Source organism: Orbicella faveolata, unplaced genomic scaffold, assembly GCF_042242905.1.
Source record: "Orbicella faveolata isolate gen_17 unplaced genomic scaffold, um_ofav_v1 contig_15, whole genome shotgun sequence".
In the NCBI taxonomy this organism is placed as follows: domain Eukaryota; kingdom Metazoa; phylum Cnidaria; class Anthozoa; order Scleractinia; family Merulinidae; genus Orbicella; species Orbicella faveolata.
This window is the reverse complement of record NW_028301542.1, coordinates 10,980,001-10,995,300: the sequence shown is the minus strand read 5'-3', so window position 1 is coordinate 10,995,300 and position 15,300 is coordinate 10,980,001. Positions and strand designations below refer to the sequence as shown.

Sequence of the window (15,300 nt, the reverse complement as noted above, 5' to 3'; positions counted from 1 at the left end):
TGCGGGGAAGCAAAGTACTTAGTTGATTACAAATTTTATAATATGACTGAGAAAATTGTTCCACTGTGATTGGCTAAGATTTGGCCAATATATCGTTGATTTTCAATTTGCACTGCAGTGTAAATTAACGCGTGCGCTTTCATAGACTAAGGGCTCGTGCAATTTTGAAAGAATTTTGAAACAGCATTCGTAGTGTAAACCTTTTTTTGCTCGAGCTTTTCTGCGATTACATATACGAAGTTGATGTAGGTAAGTCAATCGCCTTAGCCAATCTGGATGAGCTCACATTTTCGCGTTTGCTCCGACGAAGTGCTGATGCTCGAAACGTCAGCTTTCTAGTTCTAGTGATCGTTAGCTTTGCTCTTATAACCTATTTGCTTTACTCTGTACCGATAACCTGAGGAGAAATGCAATGCTGATCGCTTTCTCAATTGCAAAGAACACGGTATCATCTTTACAGTGTCTAAGACCTGATACTGTCGGGTTCACGTTAGCCACATAATGACATAACAGACATCGACATAATGACAAAAAGAAAAGATTATGTTTTTCTTATGTCGGTATGATCATTTCATTATTCTGTGTTATTCACACTGGTCTTGGTGGTGACTAAAGGCTGGTTTCCATATGATCGCAGACGATCGTGGATCGCGGATCGCGGATCGCAAAAAGTTCTGCGATCGTCTGCGATCATACGGAAACACACTTCTGCGATCGCCTGCGAACCATGTTCTATCTTCTGCGATCGTCTGCGATCATCTGCGATCAATTGCGATCGTGCGATCATATGGAAACCAAAGTTCTGCGATCTGCGATCGAAACGTATCCCATAATATTTTGAATTCCGACCCATGATTCGACGCTTCTTTGCAACAAAACAACCGCTTATTTGTTGTAAACATGGCTGGCGTTGAACAACGTAACTTTAGTAACGAGAAATTTATGGAGGAAGTTGCGCAATAACAGTGCGTTTACCACCGTAACAGTAAAGATTTCAAAGACAAAAACAAAAAGGCTCACTGCTGGGAAAAAATCGGGGAGAAATTTAATTTATCGGCGACTGAGGCGGAGGTCAAATTCCGCAATATAAAAACTGCGTATGGTCGTTATCTGAAGCGATTGAAAACGCTACCTTCTGGATCGGCGAGATGCAGTGCCAAGGGAATTTCAAAATAGGTTGACTAAAAGAAGAAATAAATTTGCTTGCAGCAAAGTTTCCTCCTCGACGTCCGCTATATTGTTTGCTACGATTTTCCCGCCAGCACAACGCGCGTGTAATTTTGACAGTTCCGCTGTCCGAAATGTATGCAACAGTCGGCTCTGCGATCGCATGCGATCGTCTGCGATTATATGGAAACAACTCTCTTTGCGATGGTCTGCGATCTGCGATCCGCGATCGTCTGTGATCGTCTGCGATTATATGGAAACCAGCCTTAAGACCCCGACGCTACGCTGGAGGGATTTGAAAACGGAGGTCTCACTCTAAAAACGCATCAAATGTTTTCCGTCCACACTACGCCGGAGGAATTTCAAAACGTAGCAATCAGCGGTCATTTTGGATTTGTGTTTGAGGAAAACTCGGCCAGGGAAATCACATGATTATCGTGACGTCATCGTTTTCGAAAAGCTCCGTTTTCAACATTTTTGCTGTGCACATGAAAACGCGAAGGCGGCGTTTCCAAATTCCTCCGTTTTGAATAGCGTTTTCGAAAAGCTCCGTTTTCGTGACGGATTAGTGTGGACGGTTGGCCTAACCGTAGAAATAAAACTGCGTTTTTAAATTTCTCTGACGTAGCGTGGAGGCTGCCTAAATGCATATATGTTTGGTGGCTTTTTTGTGTTTGTTTGGCCTTTGTGTCATGTTGTCATGTCGCCGGCTAGTGTGAATCAGACTGGCCTGTTTGTTCTTATTTGTGTTGTTCTTGTTAGCAGCCTTCTCGATGATCCGGACACTCAGGTTACAATGAAAACATTGGGACTAATGAGGAATCTTCTATCAGGAAGAGAGGTAACTTCCAGTTTTGTTTGTTCATTTTTCAAAAACCAAAACGGGATTAATTCCAGTGAAACTCTCAGTTAATACGGACAACACAGGGACATACGAAAGTATCTGTATTATCCGGGTGTCCTTATTAAGCGAGCTCTCAGAATAAACGCCATTGACACTTGTTTTGACTGAAACGTACCACTTCGATGTTTAATACCTTGACTGAAGTTTGAGCTCAAAGTGAAGTAATCTTGCGTTAATGTCCTCTTGTCTGTTTTTAAACGCGATATGTAACGTATAGAAATAATTCAATAGTTTGCAACTTGGGTCAGAAACTTCTGCTTCAATAAAATAACATTGACCTTTATTAAGCTTTCATTTTCTAACCGGGCACAATTTGCGCATTTTTCTAGCAATTGAAAATCGGCGTTGTGATGATAACCAATGTCTGTTGGGAGGTTAAGTTTGTATGGGAGCGTGTCATTCGGGCGACAGAAAAGTGTTCATTGTCTGCATTCACAGGTGCTCGCAATGTGATGTAATAATTTTAAAATGCGCTAATGTAATTAGAAAGTATATGAGCTTTTCGTCGGGAGAAGCAAAAGCGGGTTTCCGAAGGGTGAGGTTCCACTGTGTCCTGAGTTTCTCCTTGAAACCTTCATCACTTTTGTCTTTTGTGTATTGTGGTGTGACGGCCTCAAAATGGCAAATTCGCAATGTTAACGAAAACGAACAACAGAAGAATAATTTTTTTATCATTTGGTGCTTAAATTGCAGGTGGTACAGGTCGGATCACAGGGTTCCACCCATTAGCGTGCGCTTTGTTCTTTTTTTACATTTTTCCTTGCTAAGTTCCCTTCCCTGCATGTCATTCAGTGTCATTTGTGAGAATTAGGAAGTATAGCTAGACATTGTCTGGGTTAAACTTTGATTTATTCTCCTTACTGTGTCCGGGAACGGAACAGTTAATTATGTCACAGTGTTCACGACTCTTCTATATATTATAGATCTCCTAAAATTGGCCTACGTAAGCACGTGTCTTACAGGAAACGTCGGCATGCAGGGTTTCTCTTATAGCATTATTTACATCCGTAGTATGTTGTGATCTGATGTTCCGCTGCATTCTACATGCAGAAGAACTACGTTTTGTTATGACCGTCAACTTTATCCTCTTGACTTCAGTCATGAGAGGTTGCTGACGCCAGTCCAATGTCAAACATCTATGCACTAAATCATTTTTCGTTTTTTTTTTTTGTTTTGTTTTGGCATATCTCTCGAGCGGACTGTAACGGTCTTAAACTCGCTGAACTTTGACTCTCTAGTCACTTGTGTTACGTGGTCTGGCATGGATCGTTTGTCACGCCATGCGTTACATCATCCGCCACTGACTGCCATTTTCAGCCTCCTTCCCAGGCTCTACATTCACTTCGGTTGGAAGTTCGCAATGTTCGCTGTTATCATACTTTCGTAACAACATGATTTTTAATTTTTGATAAATTATCAGATTACGCGGTTCACTCCAGAATATCAGTGACTTTGAGGTATGCTTCATTCTTGAACACTGTCTCAGTGGAATATTGCATGCCAGCATTTGAGGAAATGCTTGAGAGATCTCTCGCTCTAAACTGCCTGTCAGTACTCTGTGGCATCGCGTAATACAACTTCTCCCAGAACCACTTGTTGCTGACACTGAGATATGTGTTAGTGCGCATGTATAGCTTCATTTCGTCATCGAGCTCATCCATGTTGATGCCATCAAACAGAATAATTATCAGATAATTCATGCGATCTTCTAGCACTTTACGATGTGCCGCGCGAAACTCCAACAAGCACCATTCGCTCTTTAAAAAGTTGCGAGAGAGCACCATGAGCATGCGCTTACTTTGGTCAACGCTGTTCAGAATGTTTTCCTGGATTGGTGCACCCACTACGAAGTCGCGGTGGTGAATGCACAATTTGTAAGGGGGGTCGTGATGTTCGAGTCGCTCTTGCAAGGTGTTGACAACCCACTGGTGATCACTCCCGCTGTACGATACGAACGCGTCGTATATTTTTCTTGGATCCGAGTCATCTACACGGTCAAATGGGTGCCAGTTAAAATGAGTGTACATGAGGACTTTCATTTCTCCGCGGTATTTGTAAGCCACGATAAAAGCGATGAAAGTCAAAACCAGCGCACCTCCAAGAGTCAACGCGATTATTTTGAAAGTCTTGTCCTTTGTTATAGATTGTGTAGTAGGGATGTCTTTCTTATTCTTTTTGCAAACAAATTCTTCATTTGGCAGAGTGTAAATTGCTTTTCCCTGCGTACTTCCCTCGGAGTTGCAAAGAACATTTTTAATGTGTAATATTTTACTTTGTTTTCTCTGTAGCCAGTGCTTTATCCATAATGTCGTACAGTCGCATTTGAAGAAATTGTGGTGTAACGCAAGACTCGTAAAGTTTAAATTTTCGATATTCTTAGGCAAATAGGTGAGTTTGTTCGAATCGATGAACAAAACTTTAATTCGCGTAAACCTTCGTACCGTGGACTTGTTTAATACTTGTATCTTGTTATGCGTTAAGTACAGAGCCGTCACATTTTCCATATAAGGATATGGTGGAATCTCCCGGATGTTGTTGTCCTCTAACTTAAGCTCTATGCGACCGCTTGGAACTTTGGGAGGTATTGCGGTAAGGTTTCTTCCTTTACAATCGATGACCACAGTACCGTCTAAAGCACGCACGAGACACAAGCATCCGTGGGGGCAGTTTTCTAGATTTCTCTGGCATTTAAATCGATTTTCGTCCACGGATAGGATCGGTTTCCCTTTGAGTTCAGTCGGAGCGGCGCATTTCCAAGTTTGAAACTGTTCATTTCGGATGCGCGTGTGCCTTTGAACTAAAGCTCGAAGCCAGCGACTCAGAAGCAGAATCTTGCAGTCGCATAGGAGGAGATTCCCCGACATGTCTATCTCGTAAACCCGCAGAAGATACTCGAACGTTAGTTCCTCTGTTCTGTTGAATGCTTCTATGTTGATCGTGGTGAACTTGTTGTGAGCGAAGCTGATAGACTTTAAACTTTCTTGCAGTCTCATTTGAGAAGAGCTCGCCGTATGGCGATGGTGATACAGAAATGTCTCCAAGTCTAATTCTTGTATCAGTCTGTTAAAGTCTTGAAACGTCAACTGATTAAAAGACAAATCAATTTTAACAGCGTGCCGTTGCAGTAGTAATGTTAATGGAATGCGGCTTATTTTGTTCTTTTGGAGATAAATGTTTTGTAATGAACTTGAATCTATGGAGAAAGCTTTGTCGTGTACTTGCGTGATGTGGTTGTCTTCTAAATGTAGAATTTTGATATTTTTTAACTTGCTGAACAATTCTTGTGGAATACAGCTCAGTTTGTTGCTATGCAAGTCAATTCTTTTGATTTGGGTCACTGTTTTGAAGAGATCGTTTGGTATTATCGAAATGTTATTGTGGTCAAGTCGTAATTCTAGTAAACTATCTTGTCCTTGGAACAGCTCTGATGGTAAACTTTTCAACTTGTTTTTGCTGAGGGAGATCACATGTATTCCTTTCAAGTTGCGAAAACACGATGTTCCAATGACTTTTAGGCCGTTTCCCTCGAGAGTCAACTTGTTCAGAAATCCTCTAAAGTTGTGCGTCGATAAATCTTCGATGTTGTTGTACGATAAATCAAGAAATCGTCGGTAGATATTTGGACGCACGTTAGTGCCGAATTGGTAGTGATGATTTCCTGTTGGAGTTCTTTGCAGTCCTCTTGGCAGTTTGAGCGTAGCTTTACACCATGGAAACGGAGGTGGTGTTGTTAGTTTATTGTTAGCAAGCTCAAGCGACTGCAAGAACGGCATCGTCGTATTGAGCTCCGGAGGTATCGATGTGAGTTGTAATTTGGAGAATACTACCTCGGCCATTCTTGGCCACACTTTAGTACTACTAAACATTTTTGGAAGAGTTCGTAGTTTAGATTTGTCTATCATAAGAGTGCCAATGTTTTCCAATGCTCGACGAGAGTTGTTTGCCAGCGTTTTATTTCCTTCTAGTAAAGTCGAGTTTTCCATGACATAGAAAACCCGAAAGTCTGTAGCTTTTCCCCAGTGAGAGATGCCATCGGCTGAAAAGCTGCAGTGTCCCTTGATTTGCAAGTAAAATATGGCGTTTTTCTTTGTGGCGTTTAAAGAGTTGTAGAAGGCAATTTCCATCGGGGTTAAACACACGGCAGCAAAATGCAATACGACATCTTGAGGCGTTGTTATCGTTTTCAATATCAGACTGATGTCCACGACACATCGGTCGCGAACCTTGTCGCTTTTCAAGACACATATTACCGCTTGCTCTTTGATAAGAGTACCATTGCCTGTTTCGAAGAAGGACGACATAGACCTTTTCAACAGGCAGAAAGATGCACCGCAGTGTAGAAACCTTCTGCGTTGTTGTCCAGTAGCCTCGATCGCAAAGAGAACCAAGCAGCTGAATATAATCAGAGAGCCTTTCGTGTCGAACACAAGAGATGTGGCGAGCAGGACTGTGTGACGTTGATCAAGGACCAAGATGTGTAGATTTGATTGAATTAGTGCTGTTTGTGATTTCACAAACATAAATTATCGTGCCAATTCTTCCGGCTTATGCGAAAAGCCACGTACACTTCTTAGTGTTTACCGCCAGACATTGTTTGCGCTTCAAGTTTGAGGTTTTTGCGTGGTTTCCGTGTGAGAAAACCCACGACCTTGACTCTAATCAAGCTTAACGCAGACAGAAATGCTTGATGCGTCCCAAGGCATAATAACCTTTCATTTGCACTTTTCAAATTTGTTTCGTTTGAGTGCGTCTCATTTCGTCTCAGATACGTTTCAGTGTAAACAAATATCTATTATTAGATCATTACCATAATTATTTGCTTACTGAAGTCACGCCATTTCAATACCACAGCACTTTGCAGATGGTGGGATTACTACAGTATTTCTCTATTTCCTATTAGGCCTCAAACTTTTTCTTAGTCATAATTTAAGGCGTTTTATTAAGTCAGAGTTTTTTCATGGTAGAGAAGCGAAAGCATCAAAATTATTTGTTTTGTCGTGAGGCCTTACTGAGTGGGGGATTCCCCAAGATGAATTGAGCATGCTGGTCTTTTAGCAATATTTCAGATGATGTCACCTATTGTTAAGAATAATTTTGGTGTTTATAATCTGAAGCTTTTCAGTTCTTTCGGGTTTTTCTCCAGCCATATTATATACCCAAAACAATAATAGCAATTTATTTTCATTCATTTACGTAGCACATCGTAAAACGTAAAACATCAAACAAAATTTTTATAAAATATGAATAATAATAGTGATAAAGACATAAGATATAGGGTGAAAGAGAGAGCAGTATTATTACAACACACAATATAATTAACCAATCAATCATCGGTGATAATCCTATCTCGTTGGAAGGCCACAACCAAAAATCTTAATTTCTTATGAATAAAAGGATCTATTTTGATGAAAAGAGCAGGAGAAAATTTAGTTAGCCAGCCAGTACAGTTATGGGAGTTTGATTTTGTTGTAATGATCAGTTCACAGGAGGGAAACAAATAGTGAATAATTATTACAGTGGACTTTGATCTCATCTTTTTAACGTGTAGTTTTGGATGGGAAGAAGTGCTTGTTGGAAAGTATCCAGCAAAAATGTGTAATACCGTAAACGTCCTAAAGTAACGGCCCTCTTTTACTTTGGGAATTAGCAGCCTTTGGGGCTCGTCACTTTCGGCGGGTCGCTACTTTCGGAAGTTTTAATGCGGTATAGCAGCTACTAAAGACACATGACGGTTTTCCTAAATCATTATTTTTAAAATCGATGAAACGTAGTGCTGGCTGGTTTCGCTATTGGTGAGTATCTCGCTATAAAGATCACTGTTTTGTCTGTCTTTTTAAGCTATGAACTGCAACAGAGTTGAAAGGAAAAACAGCAAAAACCTCTCTCGCCATACCAAGAGTTTGGTTTTTTTTTTTTAAACTAAATATCGGACCGAGTTTATTTCTGCGCTTGGTCGATCTTGCTTATAGACATGTTTGGCTCAACAGAAACAGAAACTGAATTAGCTGAATGCAATCTATGTACTATTCATTCATTCAGTCTATTCATTCATTCATGTTTGACCACTTCTAATTCCTTTTGATTTCGTTTGTGCTTCTCTACAATGAAACCATGAAAAAAGTTTCTTTTGACTTAAGACCTGGTTGTCTCGCTTCATTTTAAGTAATGTTTGTTCTGATGACAATTGACTCATTGCGTGATAGGAATTAAACCTAATATGTGAAACAATTGGAGAACTGGTTTTAAATATTCGCCAAAATTGAAGCTCGAATGTTGTTATTGTTAACCAAGAACGAAACAAAAATATTTGCTAAATTCTTGTAGGACTTGGCAAGGTTCCACCATGTTGCTCAAAATATGAACACAATACCAAATATCGAAAACTACCCTTCAAATCTATTGACGTCTCGGATTAAAATGCTTGCTATGCACAAACGTCGACTGATAGGATCAAAGTAGTAATTTTTGCGCCATGTTTTAAAGAATTTAATCGATGGATCGGAGCAGGCAAGTTGCTCCTCGAAAAGTAGTGAACAGGTATGATACTAGGCTCGAAGATTTTTTTTTCCTTATGGTGAAGATTTGTTAACTCGTCAAGGTCTGGGTAATTCTTGTAGAAATTATCCTTACGTGCAAATAGCAAATCTCAGGTCTTAATGTAGTGATGAAACTTTAGCGAGATGGCAAATGAAGAGGATATTGATCAGGTCACATTTTTAGACAAGTTGGACTGAACTTGAATTTCTGTCTTAGCGAATTAATGGCGGTTTTCAAGAATCCAATTCAGTTTTCTCGATTGCTGATCACCTATACTGCTGCTCTCAGCTTCCAAACACTTTGTTTCTCTATCGTTTCAGCTTTGTAATATTTCGAGATCTTATTCCGCTTGGGCCGGGTTGTTCAAAGCCCGTTTAAGCTATCCCAGGATTAGGGAGAATTTTGCATGATATGGTTTTGTGACTTTTCAATGAGGTTTTCTGTTTATATTGTGTGGCATTTTGTTTTGACTTTGAATAATCTCAAACTACTGCAAAACATAAGCGATAAAAACATTTTTATACAAGAAAATTTTATGCTTTTAATCCTGGGTTAGCGTTAACCGGCTTTCGAAACAACCCAGTGCAGAATATTTAAACAGTTCGTAAGATGCTGTGTAATCATTTGATTGACAGAAATCAGGACTAGCGAAGAGCTCCTGTCAGATCGGCTACGAAATTACCTGTTTACGTAACGTGTTGAACCTCAATTTGGATGCGTTCTTCGAAAATTCAGGAAAGAGCAAGAGTATTTGTAGTATTTGGTGTTTGTAGGGAACAAATCTTGTGCGACCAGCCTTTTTCGTGAAAAGACAGTACAGATAAAACGAACAATGTTTTAAGCCTTTTTTCTTCATAATAGGAGTAAAATGTCGTGAAATGGATCCAAACACCAAATAACACGATGTAAATATTCGTTACTGCTTTCAGGCAAAAAAGCGAAAAACACTGATTAAACAAATGAAACAGTTTTTCTTCCAATGAAGTTAACAAGTTTAAAAAAGCAAATTACGAAAGTCGTATATTTAATTGATACCTGAAGTAACACTGGTCCACAAAACTGATAAGAACACCAATACTTTTTTTGCACCGAATATGGGCTGAACATCGTTCATATGAGTCATATCTGTGATTGACATACGGATGCCCGGCTGCCGGCTTACCGTCTTACTGTTGGTTGTTTCCGATTGTTGTGACCTTTCCATAACCTTCCCATGCGCCTCACATGCCAACACATGCTGCTCAAATCATGTGGGTTTTTCTCGGGAAAAAATGTCATCATTTTAATTAGTCATAATTTAGTTCTTTAGTTTCCACTCGTAAAAATGTTATCAGTTCAATTATGTCATAATTCACTGCTTTCTTTTTCAACCGTAAAAATGTTATCAGTTCAATTATGTCATAATTTGCTCTTTTTTCACTCGTTAAAACGTTATCAGGTTAATTATGTCATAATTACTCTTCTTTTTCACTCGTTAATATGTTATCCGCTTAATCAAAACTATAATAAAATTCTCGAACGTGATTGGCTCTCAGCAGCCCGATTTGAGCTTTAATTGGACAGTGTACGTGCCATGCTTGTAATCGGACAGTACGCGTCATTTTGCGCGTGCTGTTGTGGTGTACTTTGTTAAGTAAAGCATTCATAACGACGTTTAATCGTTCAGCGATCAATCGATGGTTTGTTCGTTTCTCGAATTTTGTCATAGTTTGGATTAATTGGTAACAGGACATCGTGTCGTCCAATTCAGTCTGTAATCATACTCGTGATTAACAAATCGGACTCCCGCTTCGCGGTCGTCCGATTTTGTTAATCACTCGTATGATTACACACCGAATTGGACTCCACTCAGTCCTATTACCATTATTAATTATGTCATAATTTACTCTTCTTTTTCACTCGTTAATGTTATTAATTTAATTATGTCATAATTTACTCTTTTTTTTCACTCGTTAATATGTTATCAGTTTATTTACGTCATAATTTACTCCTTTGCTTTTCACCCGTCAAAATGTGTCATAATTTTCTGACAACTTTTCAAAACTTGTTAGCCAATCAAAAGACTCAACAGACCGCACGAACAGTTTATTAACTTGGGCTTTTCTGCCTCACAAACTAACTTATTTTCCAGTGAGCCATTTTACCTCGGTTTCAAAACAATTCTTGATGCCCAGTGTATATTATTGATTTGTAAGACAATTAACATGCAAGTTGTTTTACTGCAAGAGAGTTTTAATAAACTACTTTACAAAGTAAACTCATTAAAAAATGAAAGGTTGTGTGTTAAAAGACAATTCGGAAATGGCCTATTAATTAAGAAAATGTGGAAAGCAATGTCCAAATGTCAAAAGTTAATCGTGAACGTTTTCTTTTTGGCAGGACATTGATCGTATCATGCTTCTACATGGCGCTCGTGTGATGGAGAGCGTCAAGCCCATACTGGACAGCGAAACGCGCACCGAGGATGTTAAAGAACAGGTAAATACTAGCAATAAAGCACTTGTCCTTGAATTTAATGTAAACCGCAATTTGTCACATACCCTTGTCTATCTTGTCGTACTCAAATCCGGTTGAGTAGGAGAGATGTGGTGTGGTAGAAATATGTGAACTGGAAGCGGGAAGGGTTAAGACAAGGGGCTGAACAAAAGATGACACTACTCCTTTCCTGATCGAAATCCTTTCAAGAATGACTGAGCCTGCAGTAGTGCAGGTTTAAAGTAGTTGCTAAGCAACATGACGTATGTGTATCACGTGATGTTGAGGTGCACGCGTGCGGAAGTTTTTAATCGGAGAATGAAAATCGATAACTCTATGAGTTCTTTTTAGGGTAAAAACTAGAGATAAAAACAAACGACGTTTCGATCTCGCTGAGATCATTTTCAAGTTTAAAAAGTGATTAAAATTTTCGCATATATGAATAAAATAAGAGGTTAGAATTTGAAAAACGATAAAAATATCTAAATATGCACTAAGCGTTACAAAGCCTAAGTGATAAAAACCAGTGAACGAAACGTCGTTAGTTTTTATCTCTGATTTTTATCCTAACATGTGTTTCGAAGAAACTACTTTTTAGAGATGAAGCATGAAGCAGTTTATTTGAAAACTCCATTTTGACATGTTGTCTTTACAGGCGCTGTGCGTGATCGCTAATATCGCCAACGGCTCGTCAGCTAAGGAATTCGTGATGAGAGATGAAAGCCTGTTGAAACGACTCATGCACTACATGATGAACGACAGCGTCAAGTTACAAATGGCCGCCACTTACTGTGTGTCCAACCTAGTCTGGAGCACGGAAGAGGGAGCTGTGGACAGACAACAAAAGCTTCGTGATCTTGGAGTGCAGAAACTTCTACAATCTCTTCTTACAACATCAGACGTCAATCTGTTTGAAAGGTAGGGTGATGTTTCCCTTGCCTTCCTCTCAGGAGGGTCTGTAATGTCCTCCAGTACTCTTTGCAAGAATTCGATAACTTAACGAATTGAAGATGAAAGAGAACCTGATCAAAATGACTTTGAAGCACAGCAATTGGCAAATACCAGGGATCAGCATAAGAGGATGGCAACGAGAATGATTATACGAGTTTGCATTTTCAATTTTTCTATCTAAGTAATGGTCGACCATTTCTTCCAAGAAATAGACTCTTAAAGAGAGAAAATTCGAACTTTGCAGAAAACGTGTCTGTAACCTGTTCTGAAACTTCTTTGAAATTAGAGAAGTATAGACGCTCTTAAGCGCAAAACATAGAATTCGAAATATATAATTATAAGGTTAGCCTTTCTCCCGCAATTCCTGGAAAACACCTTGAATTTTTTTTTACCTACTTGAAAACGCCTGGAATCGTATTATTATACTTAAAATATAAAACGCGGCCATTGGCGTTTTCTAAAAGCACTAAGTTGGTGGTTTGCTCAAAAAGCAATTTTTTTGTCTCCACAGGGTGAAGACGGCACTTCAGCAGTTTACGTAACATTCGTAACAAGAATCCTTGTACAAAGTCACATCTTGTCAATAAAGTGTTTATATCACTCGTTGTTACTAAATATTCATATAATCAGACCTCACCGCTAACACTATACAAAGGCCACGGCAGCCGGCCAGGTCTTAACAGCAAGCTATAGTATTTTTGTTGGCTATTTTACAATCGAACTCTGGAATAACCAACTCCTTTTTAACGAAGTTACAACGACCCGTTTGCAGCTTTCACTCTAAAACTAACTGAACTAAGCTCGCACACGAAAAAAGAGAAAAAGGCACATTGGGGTGACACACAAACTCTTGTGTAACATTACACAACGGTCAGTACAATGTTTAATATCCACTGCAAGAGATATTTTTACTCAAATCTCTCGCCCAAGAAAACCGTTATCTCATTTTGAGAACTGTTTGTCTTGAAGTGTTTTTATTACAGCAGTGCGGCAAAGATCCACTCCACGAGTCCGGTTTAGAGGTTTCTATGCTGAAAAATTAAATACCTTCTCTTTCGTCTGCTGGATTTCCGTACAAGTGAACTACACATCTTCGCCAATAACATAAAATGGCGCCCAGTTGGAGATCCTTTTCAAGTGTTCTTTTCCCTGCAGGGTAATCATGATGTACTGTAGAGCCTGACACACCGACATGTTTGTGGTCACGTGTTTATAGAACAATCCCATAAAAGATAAAGTTGCTTCATCATCAATAGATCGTTTTCACGTGACGTCATCAAATTCCAAAATCCAAAACTAAAAAGCCACGAAAGCTTTCATTCTCATCAGGCATAAGGGGATCTAAATTTACATCTGTTTACAGCTTTTCAGCTCAATAGCGCAGTTTGAAGTTCAAAGTTATGTGCTCTGATCGCGTTTGTGGAAAAATACACACTTATCTAGTGATTTTTTAGCCTTTTTAGGAGTTAAAGTGTTAGGAAAAGGGCTTTTGTTAATGTTTGTTGGTTCAGTGCAGATAATTAGTGGCCTAGATAGCCAAAGTAAGTTCCAGATGTTTGCACTGTTTTCGTGCCGCCATGTTGGTGGAGCACGGGCTCAGTAAATTTACGCAAAACGTTTGGACGAATATCTGAAGTTCGGGAAAACGCAGAGACCCAAAACTTGGTGAGAGTGTCTTTTTTACCTGTCTCCTATAATATTAAAATTTCTGACTTTATCCACTGAATAATTTTCAATTTATTTTTTCGTTGCGTGACGGTGAAAACCATCTATAGCCTACCACCGCAACCACTGCACTCGCACCAGCCTCCAGGAATGAGTGGGCTATACCAACAAGCCCTTCGGCCTGGATATCGCCTTAGGCAGTTTGACAGCAACTCGGCACAACCAGACGTGCTCGCACGCTCAGCGAGGCCATATCTACGCATGTCATAATCAACTAGTAGTCTTTTTCTATAGGTAGCTGGTTTCCTTGATTGGGGTCTGTTTGAGGAGCAAGAACGATCTCTCCTTTCACCGGGGCCCCATGGGCAGCAATGTGAACTATACTAGCTTTGACAAGGCAGTTGATAACACGTGACTTGGTGGCCATTTGCTGGGTAACAGCTGTAGTGTATAGAAATGACGCCACTTTCTCTGCTTCCCTTTGTACTCCTGGTAGCTCACTGGGCTTGGCCTCTTTTCCCATTCGACGGACACGCCCAACCAGTGGGTTCCCAATTACGAGTGCCCCACCCTCAAATTCTTTCTTGGGACGCTTAGAGATAAGAGCTAACGTCTCGAGGGATGTGCATGCCTGAATGCTGAACTTCTTCGAGAGAAATGTTCCTTCACCATCCAGTAAGGCAGAGAAAGGAAGGCGATAACAGTACCGCTTCAGGGATGATAAACAACTTGTTTCTTTGAGTGAGGTGCCCGACTTGTTTGATTAAAATGTCGTACAGCTTGCGCAGACTGGAGCCTGGGTGGGAAACATCCACTGGTTTCGACGAGGCTTTCGACACCATTTTGCGAGACATCTCTTCCCTGGTGGACTGGACTTGAAGTCTTGGGATCAGTTGTGCCTTTTTCCCAAAGATTCCATGGTAAGGACAGTGATTCTTGAATGGCAAAGATGTCTTCGCAGCTGTCTGTCTCAGAGGCTAAGAGCAATCTGTCTTCGACCATTCCAAGCCCTCTGACTCCTTGTCTGATCTCATCCAGTGATGTTTCCACAAGTTCCATCAAGGCCCTGTACGTTTGACCTTCCCTCTCGGACCACGGTCGTACACAGTCCACGCGCTAATGTGAAATAACCGATATGAACATTTGCCCGTTGAAAAATGAGTACATCACAGTGATGAAATCAGGGTCCTCCCGCAGTTCATCCAGAAACTTGGAGACGCTGTTTACATCTTTTGAGGGCGCTGTAATTCTTTTGTATACTGTTTTCACATCAAACTCGTGATAAAGAAGATCCTTGAGGGCCATGGCTCGCCCGCGATCGTCTGCCAGCATGGCATCCTGGACATGCCCAGCATGAAACAGTGTTTTATATAGGAAAGAGCTTTTTACACTATCATGTGCAGATCGCCGATTAAAATCTGTAGGTTTTCTGGCTTGCCCAGATGAGCTCGCACATCTTCATATTCGTTAATACTCTTTTGGTAGATCGCTATGTCCCCTTAGTACTCCTGTAACATACGTAGACACTTCGCTTTGGCTAACATGGCGTGATAAGCGGAAAGTCTCATGTCAGCTTCCTTGAATAGGCTGTGTACCGTGTC

At 40.2% G+C, this 15,300-nt stretch overlaps 2 protein-coding genes and 1 pseudogene across 4 annotated transcripts in view; 1 reads left to right on the top strand and 2 right to left on the bottom strand.

The window, feature by feature from the left end:
• LOC110060690 (armadillo repeat-containing protein 8-like) overlaps positions 1-12,637 on the top strand; it is a 41,751-nt gene extending 29,114 nt beyond the window's left edge. For 2 of the 3 annotated variants that reach the window (XM_089288428.1, XM_089288430.1), the window contains 4 exons: positions 1,930-2,008; positions 10,988-11,086; positions 11,739-12,001; positions 12,546-12,637. In XM_089288428.1, coding sequence (XP_089144554.1) covers positions 1,930-2,008; positions 10,988-11,086; positions 11,739-12,001; positions 12,546-12,576 — 472 coding nt within the window. In that variant the 3' untranslated portion in view covers positions 12,577-12,637. The remainder of the gene's footprint in view (positions 1-1,929; positions 2,009-10,987; positions 11,087-11,738; positions 12,002-12,545) is intronic. The other variant, XM_089288429.1, reaches the window with a different exon arrangement.
• Positions 2,899-6,830, bottom strand: LOC110060689 (toll-like receptor 6). Its single transcript, XM_020767475.2, has one exon. The coding sequence runs from the start codon at positions 6,589-6,591 to the stop codon at positions 3,502-3,504; it is 3,090 nt and encodes a 1,029-aa protein (XP_020623134.2). The 5' UTR covers positions 6,592-6,830; the 3' UTR covers positions 2,899-3,501.
• A 74-nt stretch (positions 12,638-12,711) lies between the features above and the next one.
• Positions 12,712-15,300, bottom strand: part of LOC149113519 (tetratricopeptide repeat protein 28-like) — a 5,501-nt pseudogene continuing 2,912 nt past the window's right edge.